General features: G+C 42.5%; 1 protein-coding gene across 1 annotated transcript in view; it reads left to right on the top strand.

Moving 5' to 3' along the window:
* Positions 1 to 18,728, top strand: part of Atp1b3 (ATPase Na+/K+ transporting subunit beta 3) — a 31,827-nt gene extending 13,099 nt beyond the window's left edge. The window contains exons 2-7 of the mRNA XM_057767369.1: positions 3,930 to 4,058; positions 6,731 to 6,838; positions 10,810 to 10,994; positions 12,521 to 12,571; positions 16,002 to 16,088; positions 17,689 to 18,728. Coding sequence (XP_057623352.1) covers positions 3,930 to 4,058; positions 6,731 to 6,838; positions 10,810 to 10,994; positions 12,521 to 12,571; positions 16,002 to 16,088; positions 17,689 to 17,859 — 731 coding nt within the window. The 3' untranslated portion in view covers positions 17,860 to 18,728. The remainder of the gene's footprint in view (positions 1 to 3,929; positions 4,059 to 6,730; positions 6,839 to 10,809; positions 10,995 to 12,520; positions 12,572 to 16,001; positions 16,089 to 17,688) is intronic.
* Positions 18,729 to 21,264: the final 2,536 nt, after the last annotated feature.

Here is a 21,264-nt window from a genome sequence, read left to right as displayed (position 1 = left end):
AGACCCTGAGCTTAATTCACAGTATGACAGAAAAGAAGAGAAAGCAGTCGGTGCCCACTGAAGAAGGGATTTCTAGTTGTACATACATGCTGATGTAGTGATCCCAGAGTAGAATCAGAAGGTAGCACTGGGGCTGCTGGACAGTGAGAGTGGCTTTTGCAGAGAATGCTATTCAGTAATAAATTTCAGCCCTCCCTTTTCTTTTTTTTTTCTTTGGTTTTTCGAGACGGGGTTTCTCTGTGGTTTTGGAGCCTGTCCTGGAACTAGCTCTTGTAGACCAGGCTGGTCTTGAACTCACAGAGATTCGCCTGCCTCTGCCTCCCAAGTGCTGGGATTAAAGGCGTGCGCCACCACCACCCGGCCAGCCCTCCCTTTTCTTTCTTTCTGGCAGGGTCCTGCTATGTAACCTTAGTTGTCCTAGAACTCACTTTGTAGTCCAGGCTGGCTGAAATGGAGATTCTTTGACAACTTCCTGTTCCAGCCTCCATTGTGCTGACATCACAGGTGTGACTTACCATGTCTGTCTGTGATATCGTGATATTCAGATTTTTTTTTAATGTGTGTTTTGCCTGCATGCATGCAAGTGCACCATAAACTTGCCTGATGCCCTTTAAGGGCAAAAGACGGCATTGTACTTCCTAGAACTGGAGTTTAGGATAGATGTGAACCATCAGTGTAGGTGTGGTGACTTGAACCTAGTTCCTTTACAAAAGCAACATGCTCTTAACTGCTGAGCTGTCTCTCCAGCCCCATTTCTTCAGATTTTTTTTTTCTTGAGACAGTCTCTGTGGCTTTGAAGCCTGTCCTTAGAACTAGCTCATGTAGACCAGGCTGGCCTCGAACTCACAGAGATCCGCCTGCCTCTGCCTCCCAAGTGCTGGGATTAAAGGGATGTGCCACCACCACCCGGCTTCTTCAGAATTTTTAAGTTCATATTAGTTTCTTTTCGTTGTTGTTGCTATTTTGTGGGGTTTTGTTTTGTTTGTTTTTCTTTTTTTGGTTTTATGAAACAGGATTTCTCTGTGTAACAATCCTGGCTGTCCTGGAGCTTGCTTTGTACACCAGACTGGCTTCAAACTCACAGAGATCCTCCCGCCTCTGCCTCCTGAGTGCTGGAACTAAAGGCGTATGCCACTGCCACCCAGTGATGCTTTGTGTTTTGAAGGGGTATTTTGCTGTGAGTTCTAGGCTACTGTCCACTTGCAGTCCTGCCTCAGTCTCTTGGGTGCTGGGATTACAGGTATGCACCACCATATTCAACACTGTTAGTTTCTGCCTTTGGATAAAGACTAAAGTCTCTTGAAGGATTTGAAGTCAGCAAGTGTTTATGAGTCATGTGATAGAATGGTTGTTTATTGTTTGCTGCTGTGGTACGTAGGCCAAGCAGATAGCACACTGCAAAGGCTCCACACGATGTAGAGCTTTAGATTTTCTAGGTAGAACCACCTCGTTGTTGAGTTCAGCCCATCTGCAGACTTAACTACAAGTCCTGGGGCAAGTTACAACTTTGTTTTTATTTTCTGCCATTTTTTCTTCCTCCAGAGATGAAGAGGTGGTTACACTGAGAAAGTGTTAGGGCTCTTGTTGAGTAGTCTTGGATGATGTTTATAAGAGAGGTTAGCTTTAGTTTTTAAGTGCTGGGTTTGTGTTTTGGCAAATAAGCGCTAGAAGTACCTCATTGCCTGGTATCTGGTACAGGGTACTGTGGGGGATGTTTTCAGTCAGGGTCTGGTGTATCCCGGGTCAGCTCTAACTCAAGGATGACCTTGAGTTACCAGCAGGAGCCACCACACCCAGTATGCAGTGCTGGGGAAGGAACCCAGTCTGCAGACTGAGCTACATCCCCAGCACAAATTTGTATATATATTTTATTAATTCAAGTCCTCATGTGAAGCTTTAACACTTATCTTTTATTGTATAATGATTTTTGGATTGTTCATGAGTTTCATTTATACTGTTTTCCCTGGAAATTAACACGTTTGCAGATGTGAGACCTTTTGGGATGATTTTTAAGCACTTTTCTCCCGTCTTCGCCAGCGAGCTCTTCTGGCAGCAGTGTGCTGTTTGTCAGGATGTGACACCCTGAGATTTCCTGTGAGCACCTAGGACTGGTGCTTGCTCCACTCTGCGACCTCTTCTGGAGGCAGTGACTGTTTCTTTTCTCACTGTAGCACATGACTCACCCCATGAGATTGGTGTTTTTTTGTTTTTTTTTTTTTTATTGGTTTTGTTTTTCTTCTTCCTTTTCTTTTTTCTTTTTCTGCAGCAGGACCGAAGTGGGTGGTGGGAAGCGATGCTGCCCGAAGGTGATCTCTGTCTCTCTTCTTTCTGTCCACTCACTCTGTGTCTGGTAACTGGGAGGAAGGGTAGGATGCCGTCTAAATTAAGTCCAGCCAATGTTAGACTGTTAGACAGTCAGCATTGCTTAGACTATTTCCCTTTGAAGTGGATTTCTGGCCTGCAGTAAAGAAAGTTTATCTGGCTTTGGGCATAATCTGTTTTGGGATCTTGTTCTTTGAGAATTGAAGAAAGTTGTGTATCAACTTGTGGGGTGTGGATGAATAAGTATGTTCAGATTTTCATTATTATGAAATTTATAAGCCCTTCGAATTTGTTCCTGTGGGAGTCCTCTTAGGAGTCCCTGCCACGCCTCTGCTTGGAAGGGACTTAGATATATTAAGATCGAGTAAAGCGGGTAAGATGTCATTTCGGTAGAGTTGAATATTCTTTAGTTTTTCCTTGCATCATCCATTACTTTTAAAAAACATTTAAATATTAATAAATTACTTCAACTATATTCTGATATATAATTTTGAAGATAGTCATTTCTAATATTAGAACTTTGAATGTAGCTGATAAGTGAAAAAATACTGATTATTTTTGGTGTTCCCAAAACAAATCATTGGCTTGGGATGACCTAAGTGTTTTCCAGTTATAGGGGTGGGACTGAGTTTGGGTATTGAAACATGGTGCTTTGTGCCTAGCTGCAGAGCTGTGCCCTGGGGTGCAGTGCTTGCTTCTGGTCTTGTCCTCTTCTCTGCATGTTTGCATGAGCCCTTCTACTTAACCACTGTTTTCAAACTTTATTGAATTTCATCTTTATGATTTTTTTCCTTCTCTGCACATTTCTTGGTTATTCTTTAAGTTAACTCACCCTTTAAAATGTAAACATAAAGCCGAGTGTGGTGGCACACACCTTTAATCCCAGCACTCAACAGGTGGGTCTCTGAGTTTCAGGCCAGCCTTTTCTCTCCAAAAAGCTACAACCGCCCTCCCTCCCAACAAGCCACCACCAACAGAACCGTAACAACTGTATTGTACCTAAAGTATCTGAAGTATAGAGGAGGGGTTTTTTTGTTTTTGTTTTTTAACTTGCCACTTAAACATCTGAGTATGTCGGGGGAGGGTGTTCCACCTAAAGTCATCTTAGTTTTGAGGGCATGAAATTCTTTTTGAGAAGCACTCCCCCATGTGCTGGACTTTTAAAGCTCTTGGTTTTTTGTTTGTTTGTGTTTTTTTTTTTTTTTTTTTTTTTGGGGGGGGGTGGTGTTTCTCTGGCTGTCCTAGAACTGCTCCTAGACCAGGCTGACCTTGAACTCAGAGAGATCCACCTGCTTCTGTTTCCCTAATGCTGGGATTAAAGGTGTGTGCTTCCACCACTTGGCTAAAGTTCTAACTTTGAACCAGAGAATGAGTATTGAAAACTTCTTTGCTGGAAGGACATGATGAGAGGAGGGCTCATGGGGTTAGAGGCAGCTGCTTGCCAGAGCTCTCCTTGCTTAGGCAACTTCTGTACCCTCCATATGAGGATAGTTGGCTGCGTGCATGGCAAAGCATGGGCCCCACCCCTGCATTGAACAGTTGGTTTGCTCGAGCCCGCGTGAGTCCCTGTGTATATCTCATCTCACCGGTGTTTGTCTCTCCTACAGGTCTGATCTTGCTCTTCTACCTAGTTTTCTATGGGTTCTTGGCTGCACTCTTCACGTTCACAATGTGGGCCATGCTCCAGACACTGAATGATGAGATTCCGAAATACCGAGACCAGATTACGAGTCCAGGTAATGGTGTTGACATTATCATAGCTTTTAAACATCACAGCATATGGTTAAACCTTGGTTCAGGAATGTGAACTTAGTAAATATGAACTTCGTACTTACAGTCACTTACTGGTCAGTTTTGAATCCTTTGATGGGAATAAGCAGAAATGAATGTTTTAGTGAAGTGAGTTGGAATCTTACAAAGAGTTGAGAAGTTCAGTATGGAGGAAGCACATGTTTTGGCTCTGGCTTGAGTTATACTATTAGTTTGATAAAATAGATGCCCTGTGGTTTTAATTGGTTGGTATGAGAGTGGTAAAAAAGATGACATCATTAGAGAGTGAAGGCAATGTGTTCTTTATATGCCCAATTCTCTGTCATTTAAAAATCCGTTATACTAAAGAATGTATTTTTAGCAAAAACCCTCTTACCTGAAACATTAGTTATGTAAACTGTATTTTCTTCACCTGATGTTATTCTTTTGAAACAGTTTTTGAATGCTAGTTCTGCCTCAGGAGTTGGCCTCAAGGAACTGGCAGTGTTTGTGTGACAATACTGGAAATTAAACTGTACCCCCGCCCCCGCCACAAAGGCTAAGCAAGTTCTCTAGCACCAAGTTACATCCCTAGCCTAGTCCTGGCTTTTTCAGCTGAGTAAATCAATATTTATTAGGAAAAGTGAAAAAGAACTCCATAAGAGAGGTTCTGAGGGAGTGAGGACCTGGGCTTGATGACATTTTAAGAGGAAAAGTAGTGCATGGAATTCCCCAAGTGTAACAGGTTTTCTAGAACAGGACACGCCTGTCTCTATAGAGGAGTGGAATCCAGGTAGCAAGGAGAATGAGTGGGCCCAGCAGGTGGGGAAAGTGGGAAGTTGCTCCGTAGAATATTTGATTTGTCAGCCACTCTTCCAGGGACCACTTGACAATGTCTGGAGTCACTGTTAGTTACTGGAACTGGAGTGGTAGTTGCCAGTAGAAGCCAAGGATGCTGCTGAGCAGGACAGCCCCTCCTTCCCAACAGAGTTATCCTACTCACACTCATGCTGAGGCATTCTAGTTCATATTTTTCCCACTTCGAGGAGTTCTGACCTTTATTACCAGAGAATCCACACCAACTTCCACAGCCATTTTTTTTTCTAGTTTTTTGTTTACAACTAATATACCTTTTGTCCTCTGCCTACACTAATTTAAATTTCATTTTCTTCCTAAGTTATATATGACTGTGTTATTATCAGCCATAATCTAATCTAACTTCAGAAATGCTAAACTGCTTGTCATTGTACAGACCATCTAAACAGTAAAGTGTGTTCAAAACTGAGTTCTAAGTTGGGTGGTGCCAGCAAATGCCTTTTAACCCAGCACATGGGAGGCAGAGGCAGGTGGATCTCTGTGAGTTCATGGCCAGCCTGGTTTACAGAGCAAGTTCCAGGATAGGCTCCAAAACTGTACACAGAAAACCTACCCCCCCCCAAAAAAACCCAGAATTCTGTAATATTATTCATTGTATTGTAGTTTTACAGTATAAATAAGTAAATATATAAACAAGTGTGCATTTAGTACAAAGTTTTTAGGTATATGAGAAATGTTTGCATTAAAGTTAGAAGCCGGATTATTCTTTGTAGACAAGTATGTTTGCCCTTTCTTTGCTCTATATGCATGGCTATCAACTCCTGATGAAATTATTACTGGTTGCAATCCAAATTTGGTACGTAAGAAACATACTTGAATGCTTATTGAAGGAAAAGAGTATTTACAGGGTTCCAAATGGAAACTATTTAACTGAAAAGAGTAGACTGTCTTTAATATGTTTTCATAGTTGTATTTTGAATGATAAAGTGCTTAGAACAGGTGGGCACCTGCTGGTGGCTTATACTTACGTTCTTAGTTTCTGGTGTGCTCAAGGGTTTCTGTTTTGTTGTTTAATCTGTAACAGCAAGCAGCAAAAAAACCTAAAATAGTATTTGATAAAAACCTGGGTTTAGAAAGTTCAAAGTAAAAGCAAGGGAGATTGCTCAGTGGTAAGAGAACTTGATATGTAAACATGAGTTCAGATTCCTAACATTCAGTAAAAGCCAAGCATTGCCACTTGTACCAGTAACTCCAGTGAGGAGGGTGAATGCAGGAAGGCCACAGGCTGACTGAGTAGCCAGCTTAGCAGAAAAAAATACAAATTCCAAATTCACTGAGAAACGACTGGCTCAAGAATAAGGTGGAAGCCGATGAGAGTAGGGGCACCTGATAGTGTGCTCCGGAGTGCATGTGTGCATGCTGCTTTCCATCCGTCCCTCACCCGTGCACACACAATTCAGAGTAAAACAGGATTTTTGTGTGTTTCTTTGGTGGTGCCCCCAGCTCTGTAGACCAGACTGGCTTTGAACTCACAGAGCTCCACCTGCCACTCTCTCCCAAGTGCTTGGATTAAAGGCAACACGGCACCTGGCAAAACAGTATGTTTTAAAGGAAGGAGTGATGATTATAATTAACTGAAAATAATTAAATTTAGGGACTGTTTCTAATTAATTTGTCTAACTAGTTTTAAAGATTTGAGTTCTTTTAGATATTTTTCATTATTTGATCCAAATAGAGAGTTGTTGATAATTTGTAACTTATCTGTGGACACACAGCCCTTCGGGAATAAAAGTAAGGAAAGGTAGTTTCTTACTGTTAATAACCCTCTCTGTCTCTCTTTTAGGACTCATGGTTTTTCCAAAACCAGTGACTGCCTTGGAATATACATACGACATGTCTGAGCCAAGTACTTATGGAAAGTTCATTGCAGACCTGAAGAGGTTCCTAGAGCGTAAGTGTGACCCAGAAGAGGGAGAGCTGTAGTTCCTGCAGAGCCCAGTGCCACATGGAATTGTCTGGAGAAGCAGCATTTTTAGTCTGTTTTCCAATTTTGTTCTCCCTGTTTCAAACACAGACAGCTGGGAGGATCTGCAAGTAAACTCACTGTCAGCTGTAAGAATGAAGGCAAATCTGTGTCCTGTAAACAGTGCCTCTGAGTGTCAGAATCTCCTGTGGTGCTGGCATGCTGGGCAAGCGCCCCCCACTGCTGGCACCGCAGCCTGTTATGAGCTCCTATGTGTCTGGGACAGTGCCTGTGTCAGAGTGTAATGTGCTCATCTTACGTTTGTTAGAGTCACCAGTACATGATTCTCTCTAATAAGCATTGTAGCCAACATCTTTGTTATAGCTGGCTTAACCAAATTCCTATGGATATAATGACAGTCAAATGAGGAAATAGTAAGAGCTTTGGTTTACTTGACCATCTTATCCCTTCTCAGCCACACAGTACACCACAGTTGTTCCCTAGTTGCCAAAGTCATGGAGAAGCTTTCCCAGCACCACTGTCTGTCTTGCTAGACTGTTAGTGCTAGTGCTTCTGCTCTGGCGGTGCTTTCACTGATCACAGCTTCGTTCCTTTAGCATTCTTCCCCATCTAGTTTTTGCTTGTTTTTTTGAGACAGGGTTTCTCTATGTAGCCTGACCTGGAACTAGCTCTGTAGACGAGACTGGCCTCAAACAAAGATCTTCCTGCCTCTGCCTCTGAAGTGCTGGGATTCATGGTGACCACCTCCCCCCCCCCCCCAGCTGGATTGTGGGTTTTGAAGGCTGGGCTGAGATGCCTGGTTGACACTAAACCCTTGAAGGACGAGGGAGCCAGAGAACTGTCTAAAGTCACGTTCATCGGGAGGAAGAGTGGCTGGAAGTAGTAGGAGATGGACATTGGGTCTTAAAGGAGGACCGGGTTTTGAAGGTCCTTAGAGGCCTGTTGTATTCTTTTGCCTCCTATAATTGACCAGGATGGGAGATTTAAGAAGTGAGTATACATGGATTGATCTCGTGTTTGAAGAATCACCAAGAAGACTTTTGAAACCAGACTGCAGAATGGATCTTTTTGGTTTTGGCTTTTTGTTTGTTGAAGATTTTAAGATTTATAAAGTATACAGTATTCTTTCTGCATATATGCCTACACACCAGATCTCATTACGGAGTTTTCTCATGTGGTTACTGGGAATTGAACTCAGGACCTCTGGAAGAGCAGCCAGTGCTCTTAACCTGAGCCATGTCTCCAGCCCTGTTTTCTGTATCTTTACTAGTACAATTTTTCTTCCTGAGATAGAATCTAGCCCACACTGGCCTTGAACACATATGGCCTCTTGCCTTAATACCAAGTCTGGGCTTATAATTTCTTATCTCAAATTAACATTGAGATAAAATTAAATTTTGAGATTAAAATTTGAGATAAAATTAAAGTGCTTTTTTGGATTTCATTTTCAAAACCATTTTGCTGGGAGGTGATGAGGCTTTTCAGTTGAGCCTTCAGTGACCTGAAACATTTCATACTCAGCTGTGATTAGGTTCTCCAGTGTGACAGCTCTGTGTTGTATCTTATGTTTCTCTCATTTTGTTTATACTTAAAAACTCTCCAGAGCTTACTGTGCCTTTTAATCCCCTTGGAGTTTTGTTTTTATTTTGGATTTTTATTACTTTTTTTTTAAAATTAGGAATATATTTGTTTGTTAACCAAAGGACATCTTGTAGGAGCAGCGTTCTCTCTTACGTAAATTCTGGGGACTGGATTTGGGGTCATCAGGCTATAGCAGAAGCTGCTTTATGTGCTCAGTCATTTCACCTAGTACACTGGTTTTGTTTTTAAATATTCACCTGTCGTTGGTTTTTTAGAAATTTCCTTCCCAATGTCCAAAGACAAATATATGGTTTAAAAGTAAAGGGTCTCAGCCGGGCAGTGGTGGTGCACGCCTTTAATCCCAGTACCTGGGAGGCAGAGGCAGGTGGATCTTTGTGAGTTCGAGGCCAGCCTGGTCTACAAGAGCTAGTTCCAGGACAGGCTCCAAAGCAACAGAGAAACCCTGTCTCAAAAAACCAAAAAAAAAAAAAAAGTAAAGGGTCTCTTTTTTTTCCCTTCTTCTGATAGATTCTAAATTGAAAGTTTTATTTTGTTAAAATTAACTTTTTTAAACATTCTTATTTCAAGCTTTCCTCAGGTGTACAGGACTCTGGTTACTCTGGAACTGTAATTGTCTTTGTTCCCATCATGCCCTCACACTCCCAGCTCCTTGCATTTAATTTTGTGTAGAAGTGGAAGTCTGCTTGACAGCCATTCTAAACAGCAGCCTTTGCTCCAGAGGACGGACGCCCTGGGGAGTGTGTGGAGGAGCAATGAGCAGAGCTTTCTCAGACAGTCCCGGATTCTTTGCTTTCAACTAAATGCATGTGACTGGGTTGCAGCTCAGACGTAGATGACATGTTTAGCACAATGAAGCCTGGAGTTCAGTCTCCACCACCCTTCTCAGAGACAGATGCCCTTGTGTTGTAGTTTGCTTTCTGTTGCTGTGATGACCACCATCAAAACCAAGTCAGGGAGAGCAGGGTGTGTTTCAGCTCACCAACTTCTAGTTCATCCTTGAGGGAAGTTGGTCAGGACAGGAGATGAAGCAGAGACCATGGAGCTGCCTACTGGCTTATTTATTTATTTATTTTTTTAAATACAGCCCCCGTCCACTGCTCAGGGATGGCACTGTCCACAGTGGGCTGGGCCCTTCTACATCAATTAACAGTTAAGAATATTCCTCAGCTGGGTGCTAGTGGCACATGCCTTTAAACCCAGCACTCGGGAGGCAGAGAGGCAAGCAGATCTCTGTGAGTTCAAGGCCAACCTGGTCTGCAGAGTGAGTTCCATCCAGCACATGCTCCAAAGCTACAGAGAAACCCCATCTTGAAAAACCAAAAAAAAGAAAAAAATTTGTCAGGCTCATTAAGCTAGTTTGATGGCGGCTCTTCTTCAGTTGTGTGGAGATGACAGTCTGGATTAGCCATTACTGTTGATAACCTTCTTATCCACAAAGTATCAAAAACAAAACAAAATTCCCACTACATTTCCTTCTGAAAGAGTTCCCTTTGAAATGTTTCTGTTTGTGTTGTATTGGATGGCCTTTTGTGGTTCCAGTTGTATACCCATGCCAGTAGCTGTCACTAGGGTACTTCAACAGTGTATCCTAATTCTGAATGGCTTTCGCTGGACCGTCTTTCTGGTTCCTAAACATTGTACTTCTTTGGTTTAAATGTACCTAGTTACCCCTGCCGTCCCCATACGCAGCACCTTTCTCAGCTGGCATCTTATAGTGCTGCATCGGGTCTGTTTCACGTCCCTCATGGATCTGTTCTGCCCAGCATAGATACTGACATAAATGCAGTCATGCCTGTAACCACTCTGCCTGGTATAAAATCTTTTAATAGAACATCACGGTTCTTTTGGCAACCCTTCTGCCTCAGTACTTCACAGTTTTTACAAATTTCCATGGTCCAGCTTTTCCTCCCCTGCTTTCAGGTCAGTGGCGTCCCCTTGCTGTAAACTGTTAGAGTGCCGTTTCTTTCCATCGCTCTGCCGTGCTGAATATACTGTCCCCCCCGCCCCCCCAATGACATTGTAGGCCCCGGGGGGCAGTAGCAACACCTTTGCACATCTTTGCCATTGTAGCTGTTGCTAGCGCCAGGCATAGTGGTGAAACAGCTCTGTTATTTAGCCCGGGCACTCTTGGAAGCCAGAAGCTTAAGGGCACTGGCTAACTGTTACCAGGCAACGGAACGAGCTTAGCCTCTACTGAGCGCTCGCTATTGTTACCTGGTAATTCACATTGCTGCTGTTGTCTTTGAAAAACGATGGTTTGAGGAATAGTTTGACTTGTTTGTGGCTGTGTTTGGTATCTCTTCTTGGCTGATCTGGCACACACATTTCCTTTTTAGCATATTCTGTAGAAGAACAGAAGAATCTCACAAACTGCCCCGATGGAGAAGTTTTTGAACAGAATGGTCCAGTTTATCAAGCATGTCAGTTTCCAGTTTCCTTGCTTCAAGATTGCAGTGGTGTGAATGATGCTGATTTTGGCTATTCCAAAGGCCAGCCTTGTATTCTTGTGAAAATGAACAGAGTACGTACTTCTTTTACCTCCACTGCTGCTCGTTTCTAGCAGTCATATGTACACGAGGTGCAGCTGTGAAGCTGATAGCTGCTTTTTAGGCTTCTCTGCCTGAGTTCATGCCTTATTAAGTGTCATCTTATTGGAATAATTCACTTAAAAGGCTAGCAGTACTAGTTAATGCTTTAGGGGAAATGAATATGGCCAAGGTTCATAGTTTAATTGTGGATTTTATGTATTTTTGTAAATAGTACTAAAGCTTATAGTGGTATGTAGAATTAAATAGTGGGAATATAAATAAACCATATACTAATGAGCACAATACAGTGTTGTAGTTATAGCCAGTGCTAGTGGGATGTTTTAACAAGATTTAACTAAGGCCAGAACAGTAAGCCAGAGGAATGTGGAACTTGATCTCTGCTGTAGGTAAGGAAATACATTCATTTTATGAGAATGTCTTCAGTAACACCGGCCTGCAGCATCTGTCCTTACTGTATTTGCTATATTGCTGAAAATCTACTCCTGTTCAGAGGACCACCTTCTGAGTTTATATTCTTAGAAATGGCCTTTGCATGATGGGACTCAGAGATCTTGCTCGCTTTAAAGGCTGGCTTTGCGGCTCACAGGACAGCTTCGGATCCAGCTGGCAGCATTCCGAGTGCTTCCAGAGCTATGAGTAGAAGACAGGTGCTGCTGTCCATGCCATTCTACAGGCTTCCACGGCTTGACGTTTGGAGGCCTCTTTACGTCTTGAAAACCTTTGAATTTGAATTCAGAATGCAAAACAACAACAAAACCTTAGAAGATAGAGCTGGTGATAAAGTCACTTGCCACCAGCCTGAACTGAGTTTGGCTTTCTATTACCCATGTGGAAGAAGAGAACCAAATCATGGAATTTGTCCTTGGTCTTCTACATATATCCCCTACACACACACACACACACACTCACGAATAAATGAAAAAAATAATTTTTAAGTAGATGGATGACTACAATTCTAAAAGGTGCAAAGGCTGGGATTACAACTCAGGTTAGTGTTTACCTAGTGTGGTCAAGGCCCTGGCTTTGGTCTTATCACCACTAAAACTTACTGTGGGGGAGAGGGATTCTTCTCAATATGTGCCATTAGGAGAAGGGGTAGTTTGAACATATTTCATAGTGAATATTATATTGTAAGTGAGTGTGGTAGTGCATATCTGTGATCTCAGCATTTGGGAGGTGGAGACAGGAGTATCCTTAAGGCTAGCCTAGGCTATAAACAAAATCCTTTCTCAAAACAAGTAAACAGAATAGTTTGTTATATTCTGTCCCTGTAATTTAAAGGTTTGTTGTTCTAAGTGTGGCAAGTACATGACTGCATTGCTTCGGTACAGTCATTAACTACATTGGAAGGTTGGTTTTTATGTTGTAATACACAGGTTAGTATAGCTGAGTTGAATATACAGGGTAGTGCTAATCTCGGTTGCTGTGCCCTGACCCCCAGCAACAGAAGAGGAGGTTCCATTGCATTTATGTGTGTTGACTATGTTCTTAACCTTAGATAATTGAATTAATACCACTGGGAGTCCCACGGATACTGTGCGCGCCAAAGGTTAGTATTTCAGTTACTATGCTTTCATGTTTCTTTTTCTTCTCCTTTCTTCTTTATTATTTTGTTATTATTATTATTATTCCCTTTGAGACAGGGTTTCTCTGTGTTTCCATGACTGACCTTGAACTCAGATCTGCCTGCCTCTGCTTCCTGAGTGCTTAAGGGTGTGTGCTACCACCGCTCAGCTTTCATGTTTTTCAAATACTTAAAAATAAGCATGACCAGACTTTTTAGGGTGACCCTGTATCTGCTAATACACTATTTTTGTTTGTTTTTTTGTTTTGCAAGACAGGGTTTCTCTGTAGCTTTGGAGCCTATCCTGGAACTAGCTCTTGTTGACCAGACTGGCCTCGAACTCACAGAGATCCACCTGCCTCTGCCTCCCGAGTGCTGGGATTAAAGGCATGCACCACCACCACCACCCGGCCATCTAATATACTATTTAAAAGGACAATTTCTACTTGTTTGTTCTGCCCGTATTTGTTCACATACACTGCATTTCATCAGTCTTAGGATGTGTTTTTCTAGTTTAGTAATGAAGTTGGCATTACAACCCCAGGGGTCCTGTTCTGTATCAGGATTTTTTTCAAGTCTTAAAAATTATCAGTGTCACCTGGTAATTAATGAAATCTGCTATTTTTCCTTAAGGTAGAGGTGCTCTTTTGCTTCTGTTTTGCATTTTTTTTCTCCTTAGGAAAGTGCTGTGCACTTCATCCTATAACTTGTTTTCTTTCCATGCTACAAATACAACTAAGACAAATGTATAAACGATGAGTAAAAAGTCTAAAGAAGCATGTTTAAGCTCGAAATTTGTCAGTGTGCTGATATTAGTGTCCATCTCCAGCTGTATGCAGAATAAACTAAGATGTTGCATTGAACTTGCTCTTAACGTTCAGGAGAAAACATAATTTCTTAAGTCAGAGATGAATTTCTTACTTGGGCAGAAACTTTGCCGTGCAAACATCGTCATGCCTCAGAATCACTTGGGCTTGTTGGTCCCCAGTCCTATATGGGGAGAGTCCAGAATTTGTGCTCCTGAACCCCAGGTGCTGCTGCTGCTGTCCAGGCCTCACTGAGTGGCTGCTTTGGCGCTGCCCTTTGATGGTTAGCCAGTGTTTGGAGGGATTGAACAAAGCCTGTAGCTCCTTCTAGGTGAGTGCGGAGATTACAACCAGAGACAGGTCGCTTTACCTCTGCATTGCCACACTCAGTTCCCCCAAGAATCTTAGAGAAGTAGAATCTTAACTAGGCACAGTTTTACATGCCTATAATGTCTGCACTCGAGAGGATGGGACGGAGAATTAAAAGTTTGAGACTAGCCTGAGCTACCTGTCTGTGCCTTTAATATGAGCTCTTGGGAAACCAAGGTAGGCAAACCTCAGAGTTTAAGGCCTGGTCTATATAGTGGGTTCTAGGCCTGCTAAGGCTACCTAGTAAAAACCCAGTATCCCCAAATTACACGAAACAATACAAAACCCTACACCTTTGGGGGTGGGAAGGGGATAAGCCTAGTGTGGTGATGTACGTCTTTAATCCTGGCACTTGGGAGGTTAAGGCAGGTGGATCTCAGTGAGTTTGGGCCTGCATAGTGAGTTGCTGGACAGTCAGAGCTACATGAGACCCTTTTTCAAAAAGGGGGTTGATTTCAAATAAAACTACATGCATGTCACATGTTAGCTGAATGCTTTTTGTTATTTGATGTTTGGTGTGTGTGTGTGTGTACTTGTGCAATAGCATGTATGAGATTAGAGCTTTATCCTCTGAACCATCTCATCTTCCCAGTAACTAAACTTTTCTCGATAAATTCTTCTAAAGCTCTACTTACAATACACTTCTGCGCTCTTAGCATGAAAGTCACATTAGTGCCAAGTTTAAAGTAAATTAGTTAACATAGAAACATTCTCATCAGTATGACTTCTTCGTGTAAAATGTTAAAAACAATTTCTTGGTTTTTCAAGATATGGTTTCTCTATGTAACAGCCCTGGCTGTCCTGGAACTTGTTTGTAGTCCAGACTGGCCTCGAACTCTCAGAGATCCGCCTCCCTCTGCTTCCTGAGTGCTGGGATTAAAGGCATGTGCCACATAAAATGTAAAATTTTAAGCACTAAGGATCAAACCGCTTACACCTGCGTGCTAAGCATACAGTGCTGGTGAGTGACAGCTGCCAGGAACACCCCTATTAGTAACACCCCGATGGGTGATCATTCTTAAATGTGGCCATTGTTTCTTAGTCATTATCTACTGGCTTTCCTATCATTTTATCTAGGTCATTAGAACTTGGGTTTTCTTTTCTCTTTTTGCTGTCTGTCTTGCTACATGATGATAAATGCTATAATCCAAGCTGGACTACATAGCCAGAGCCTGTCTCAAAAAAACAAAACAAAAGCCTATGGAACATCAATGGAAGGGAGGGTGTCATCTGTACGGTCCCTGCCTGTTGCTTATGAGTGTGGTGATTATGTTGTATACATGCACGCACACACATGGTCACGAAGTAAAGAAGCAGAGAGCAAGACTGCTGTCTATGTAGTCAGAGTTTGTCGTTTCTTCTCTGTGAGCTCTCAAAAGTAGACACCACAGACTGGCCTGCAGATCGACGGTAACACATGTGCTCAGCACACACAAGCTTCCAGCACCACACAGGAGTCTGAGTTAGTTCATCCAGATCAAAAGCCGAGGTGTTGAGTGATGCTTGTGAGCTTGGAGCTGACTTGTTGGAGTTGTGTTTGTCTCAGTGCCAGGGATCCACTTAGGCGCCATGAATGGGATGTGTAGACACAGATACTCAGTGACTGACTGGTTGGAACTTGGTGCTTTTCTCTCTTTATTCATAGAACTATGAATTCTTTTTCTGTTTGTTGCATGGTGGTTTATCCTGATTACAGCTATGGTTCTGAACTGTAATGTAGCCTCTACCTACTTCTAGGTCTGAGTGCTACTCTTTGGACTCTATTACTTAAAATCTGGAAGCATAATATTTCATTCATTAGGGAAACCTCAGCCCAAACTAACTGGTCCGTTTGCTGTCAGTGGTCAAAGAGCTGGCTTTGCAGTTCATAGGCGGCAGCATCCACTGTAACTGAGAAAAGACTCCTAGGGTATATTGGGAATATAAGAAGTACCAGGATAGTTTATGTTGAAGCATTTGACTATGTAATATTAATAATCAAGATGAGCAGTCATGTAGTAGTGCATGCCTGAAATCTTAGCATTTGGGGAGGCTGATATGGGCAGATTGCCGTAGCTTTAAGACAAGGCTGAGCTACACAATGAGACCTGTCTCAACAGCAAAAACAAGCAGTTCTCAGAAACACTTGTAATGAATGTGGCTGAAGCAATTTCATCATAACTAGGAATTGTCGGTAATTGTAAACATATTTGAAGTCTTTGCTGTGACCTAAAAATGATTTCTTTTGCTTTCAACTCTAGGAAAATAACATAGCAAATATATCAACTTATCCTGACCAGGGAGTTATAGACTTAAAGTATTTTCCATACTATGGGAAAAAACGGCACGTAAGTATTTAGAGTCATCTCTTAGGAAACTGCATGTACTGAGATATGAGATGGCCCATCTGTGATAGACACAGATATGTTGTCACTTGTTCGTCATACACATTTTCTGTTGGTTCCTAAGAAATGGGGAGGACTAGTGGAGACCACACTGACAGCACAACAGCGCCGTATCCAGACTCAAGGATGATGGCTCTTTTCAGAATGCTGGCTTTGTTTTTGCTCGGAAAGTTGTAGGTACTCTTCACAGGTCAGATGTAAAAACTCATTGTTTAGACACAGCAGGATTTGTGATTTTAAGATTTTGAAATATAAATCTTCAGAAAACCATAAAGTTTTGTCATGTCTTTAAACTTACCTTAAAATTCTTCCCAACTGGGCTGGAGAGATGGCTCAGTGGTTAAGAGCATTGCCTGCTCTTCTAAAGGTCCTGAGTTCAATTCCCAGCAACCACATGGTGGCTCACAACCATCTGTAAAGAGGTCTGGCGCCCTCTCCTGGCCTTCAGGCATACACACAGACAGAATATTGTATACATAATAAATAAATAAATAAATAAATAAATATTTAAAAAAAAAATTCTTCCCAACTCAAAATGCCTAGAATAGTGTGTTCTGAAAGCATGCTAGCAGATCTTAACATGTTATCTTACCCGTCTGTGCATCATCGGGCTAAATGACAAGCATGGCTGCCTTGTGAGGGGCTGTGCTGTGGCTTCTCGGCCCCTCTGTCTCCTGCTTCTGTATGCTTCAGAACTAGGTCTGGGATGGGGGAGGACTCGATTGGAGTTTGTTTGTTTGTATGTATATGGTTAAGTTTATTTGTATTTTTTTGGAAGAGAGTAGATGTATTCTATTTGAAGTCATATAGGAAAGGTCACTGTTGACTGAGTCCATTACTGTGTGTTGGCCACAATCTCTTGGGGTGCTCAGCCAGGCTTCCACACTGTAAAGTTACACTTTTTTTTGTTCTTCAGTAAGTATGGAGAACATAAACTTTGTATGTCAGCTATTTGGAAAGCTTTAGCATTTGTTATTCTTGCCTGAATCAGTTATCAGTAGGCTTGTTCCTACAAACAGCCATAGTGATCGCAAGGAGCAGTAGTGGGTTCATATCCCAGTTATGCCAGACAAAGGGTGTGTGTAAGTGAAATGATTACAGTAATGTGTAACTGAGCCCATAGTGGATATACATCATCTTTAAGATTTTTGGAACAGCTAGAATCTCATAAAAATACATTTGTAAGTGGAATGTACTAATATGTTGGGATCAGAATGGAATTGCCAGGGATCAGGACATCCAGAGGTTGAGTCAAACGATGCAGTTACCAACAAGATGCCCTCAAAGCTGTGCTAAGGGAATAGCCATAGCAAGAAGGAAGGTAAAGAAAATAAGATAATAGGCTAAGTTCATAGACTTAATATTACAAGGCAAATAAGAGATGGTAGGGTATGTCTGTAATCCTGAGACAAGTGGCTTGGAAATATGAAATCAGCCTGGGCTACAAATTGAGACTTTGCTTCAAAGAAGTTGCAACTGGGTTTCTAAGTGTAGGTGAATTTACCAAAGAATTGTGACTAATATTTGTTCCTCCATTTGCTAGGTTGGGTATCGACAGCCCCTAGTTGCCGTCCAGGTCATCTTTGGATCTAGTTCTGTCAAGAAAGAAGTAACAGTTGAGTGTCAAATTGATGGACCAAAGAACCTAAAAACCAAGGATGACCGTGACAAGTTTTTGGGACGAGTTGTGTTCAAGGTCACAGTGAGCCCCTAGGAGTAGGGTGTCTCCACAGAATAAACGTCTGTCCCCATTTTGTATCAGCTGGACCTGCCATTCTAGGATGATGAGGCCACCTTGGAGGAGGTGATGTGGTACACACTGGGATGACATCATAACGTGCTTCCAGATCATAGTGTTCAGTGTCCTCTGAAGTAACTGCCTGCTGCCTCTGCTGCCCTTTGAACCAGTGTACGGTCGCCAGATAGGGACCAGTGAGCTCCCAATTCCAAACATGCAGAGTGGGGGGGGGCTCGTCTTCTGTGTGTAATTGCCAAACGTCTAAAGCTTCATGTGCTGTGCTGTGTAAATATTTCATGGATTTAACACTGGTAACTGTCATATTTTGATGCCAACAAAGTTTAGGGATAAAATGGTACCTTGCCAACATCAAGTGACTTTAGCTGCAAGAAATGTGTGAGAAGTTCTGTATGTGAGGAGGAAAAAGAAAATAAAAGTGGATCTCAAAGTATTAGCTTCCATTCTGTGTACGTGAGTGTGTGTATCAGTGGGCTTTAAATTATTTTTTACATGCTGAATGAGACTGGATATTTATTGAGAGGACAAGCTTTCTGTTGTAAAACATTTTAAAATACTAATGGGGTGATTTTGAGTGATGGAATCAAGTCTTCCACATTCGTGTACCGTAGACCATGGACGAAACAACATTTTAAGCTAGGCAAATGTACACCAAGTTTTGTTTTGTTTCGTTTTTTGAATGAAATTAAATTCCCAAGACATAAATTGTATAGTTTCTTAAATGTCTTGTAACTGCTTTTATTTAGCAGAATATGGACCCTAATAAAAATATAAATTGTGAAATACAAAAACTTCAAATTGGTTTGAAGCTCAGGACACATGATGGAGTCTTCTTTCCCATGTGGCTGCTACCCTGGACTGTCTGCCCCTGCACTCTTAGCTGAACTTTTGCAAGGACCAGAACTGTCCTGAGAAAAGTATCTTCCATTTGACCTGTGGTTTTCATTTATTTATTTAATAAAAGGTCTAATTGCGTGTTTGAGAGCATGCGTGTATGTGCACACCTGAGTGCCTGGTGAATGCCGAGGCCCTAAGAGGGAGCTGGAGTTAGCGGATTGTTGTGAGCAGCCACGCGGGACTGGAAATTAAACCTAGACCTTGTGGAGATCAGCTGGTACTCTGAACCCCTGAGCCACCTCTCCAGCACCTCATTTATTTAAATTTATTTTTATTCTATATGTATTGATGTTTCACTATGGGTGTTGGGTTCCTTGGAACTGAGATAAAGACAGGTGTGAGCTGCCACGTGGGTGCTGGGAATTGAACCAGGGTCCTCTGGAAGAGCAGTCAGTGCTCCTAATCACTGAGCTGTCCCAACAGCCCCATCCCCGTTTCTTTTTTATTTTTAGGGGCTGTTTTATCATGGTTGGTGCAGAACCACTTTTGGAGGTTTTCTGTGGTCTGCAAGCCAGGGCTGTTAGGACAGAACCCAGATGGCTCAGGTTGGCTATTTGGAAAAGCTGAAGGGATGAGGTGGTCTTCAACTCAGGGAGAGCTTCTGTGCCCCTGGAAGGAGCTGTGCTCGGGGCTGCAGCAGAACTCGGGAATTCTTCCCAACTTAAACCTTTTCTGGACTTGGGGTTTTTTTGTTTTTGTTTTTTTTTAATGTGTGTGTTTGCGCGTGCTCTTTATGCCTTTTGATCTTGCTATGTGGCTTCAGGTGGCCTTGAACGAAGTCATTATCTTAGTCACTGATTTATTGCTGTGAAGATATACCATGACCTAGGCAACTTATAATAGAAAACATTTAATTATAGTGGTGGGGAAGATGGCAGCATGCAGGCAGGCACTGAAGCAGTAGCTGAGAACCACATCCTGATGGCAGGCAGAGAGACTCTGGGCTTGGCGTGGGCTTTTGAAACCTCAGCTCTCAGCTCAGCTACACGCGTCCTCCAACAAGGCCACACTTCCTACTCTTCACACGGTACCACTCCCTGGTGACTGAGCTCACATATATGAGCCTATGGGGCCATTCCTACTCCAGCCTCAGTCATCCTGCCTCAACTTCCCAGTTCACATTATCAATGTTAAAGTAAGGCCTTTAATCCCAGCATCCAGGAGGCAGAGGCAGATGGATCTTTGTGAGTTCAGGCCAGCCTGGTCTACAGAGTGACCAGCGGAATAGATTTGTAACCCACAGTGAGAATGATGTCCCAAGTGAGGTGGATTTTGTAGAGAAGGGACATAGATCTAAGTTCCTAAATCTTATGGTTCCTTTCCTGGTTAAGCTTTGGACTTGGTGTTGCCCTGTTGTGACGTCAACTGACCTCAGTTCTTCTGGTTGTTTCTCTTCATTTGCAAAAGTTAGGAGTGCCTGTTTGATTTGACGCATGCTGACTGAGAGGACACAGCCTACTGGACTCTAAGATAGAAGGGGACGTGACAGCCTAGGAATTAGTGTGGTCACACTGGGAGCCCTGCCGTGCAAGGGGCACAGACCTGGTGCTCAGGAGAGATCATTCCAAATGAGAGGAACTTTTGTGGTAATGGTGTTTTATTGTGAGGCAAATCAAGTAGGAGCTGGCTCTGTTCTCTGGGTGATGAGTTGGATTTAAGAATGAAGAAAGGCAGGAGGTGGTGGCGCACGCCTTTAATCCCAGCACTCGTGGGAGGCAGAGGCAGGCAGATCTCTGTGAGTTTGAGGCCAGCCTCGTCTACAACAGCTAGTCCAAGACTGCCTTCCAAGCAACACAGAGAAACCCTGTCTCGAAAAACAAAACCAAAAAGAATGGAAGATGGGTGGGTCTGTGTGTGGTGGATAATGAATTGGACTAGGAATGGACTAGGTTTTCTGAGATTTTAGGCTATGCACACAGTTGCTTGCTGTGATTCTGTTTATTTTAACAGCCCCTTCTACAGTCTGTTCACTCAGAGCAGTGTGAGTAGCTGGACCAGGGGGATGAAGCAGTCAGCTTTGTACATTAGCGACTGACTCAAGCACTTAACTGATGGCGCTTTGATGATCACTTATCTGGTTGAATTGCGGTGTTTGGAACTAGTGTGCAGTATTTTTTAAAGATTTTATTATGTATAGTGTTCTGTCTGCATTATGCCTGCAGGTCAATAGAGGGCGTCATATCTCATTACAGATTACTGTGAGCCACCATGTGGTTGCTGGGAATTGAACTCAACCTCTAGAGGAGCAGCTAGTCTCTCAATAGCTGAGCCATCTCTCCGGTCCTGAGAATACTTTTAAAAAGAGTTCCAAACTGTTTCTGTTTGGGACTGGGAGTTGATGGGTTTATTTTGGTTACAAATTAATGTTGTTCTGTCCCCTTTGAATACATGGGCTTTTAGGTTTGTCTTGGAATAGTTTTCTACAAACTGGCATGTGTGTGCTTCGTCCTATCCAAAGGCTGTACT

Source organism: Chionomys nivalis, chromosome 4 (assembly GCF_950005125.1).
Source record: "Chionomys nivalis chromosome 4, mChiNiv1.1, whole genome shotgun sequence".
Classification (NCBI taxonomy): Eukaryota; Metazoa; Chordata; class Mammalia; order Rodentia; family Cricetidae; genus Chionomys; species Chionomys nivalis.
Note: the sequence above shows the minus strand (reverse complement) of the source record. Positions and strands in the feature narration are given on the sequence as shown.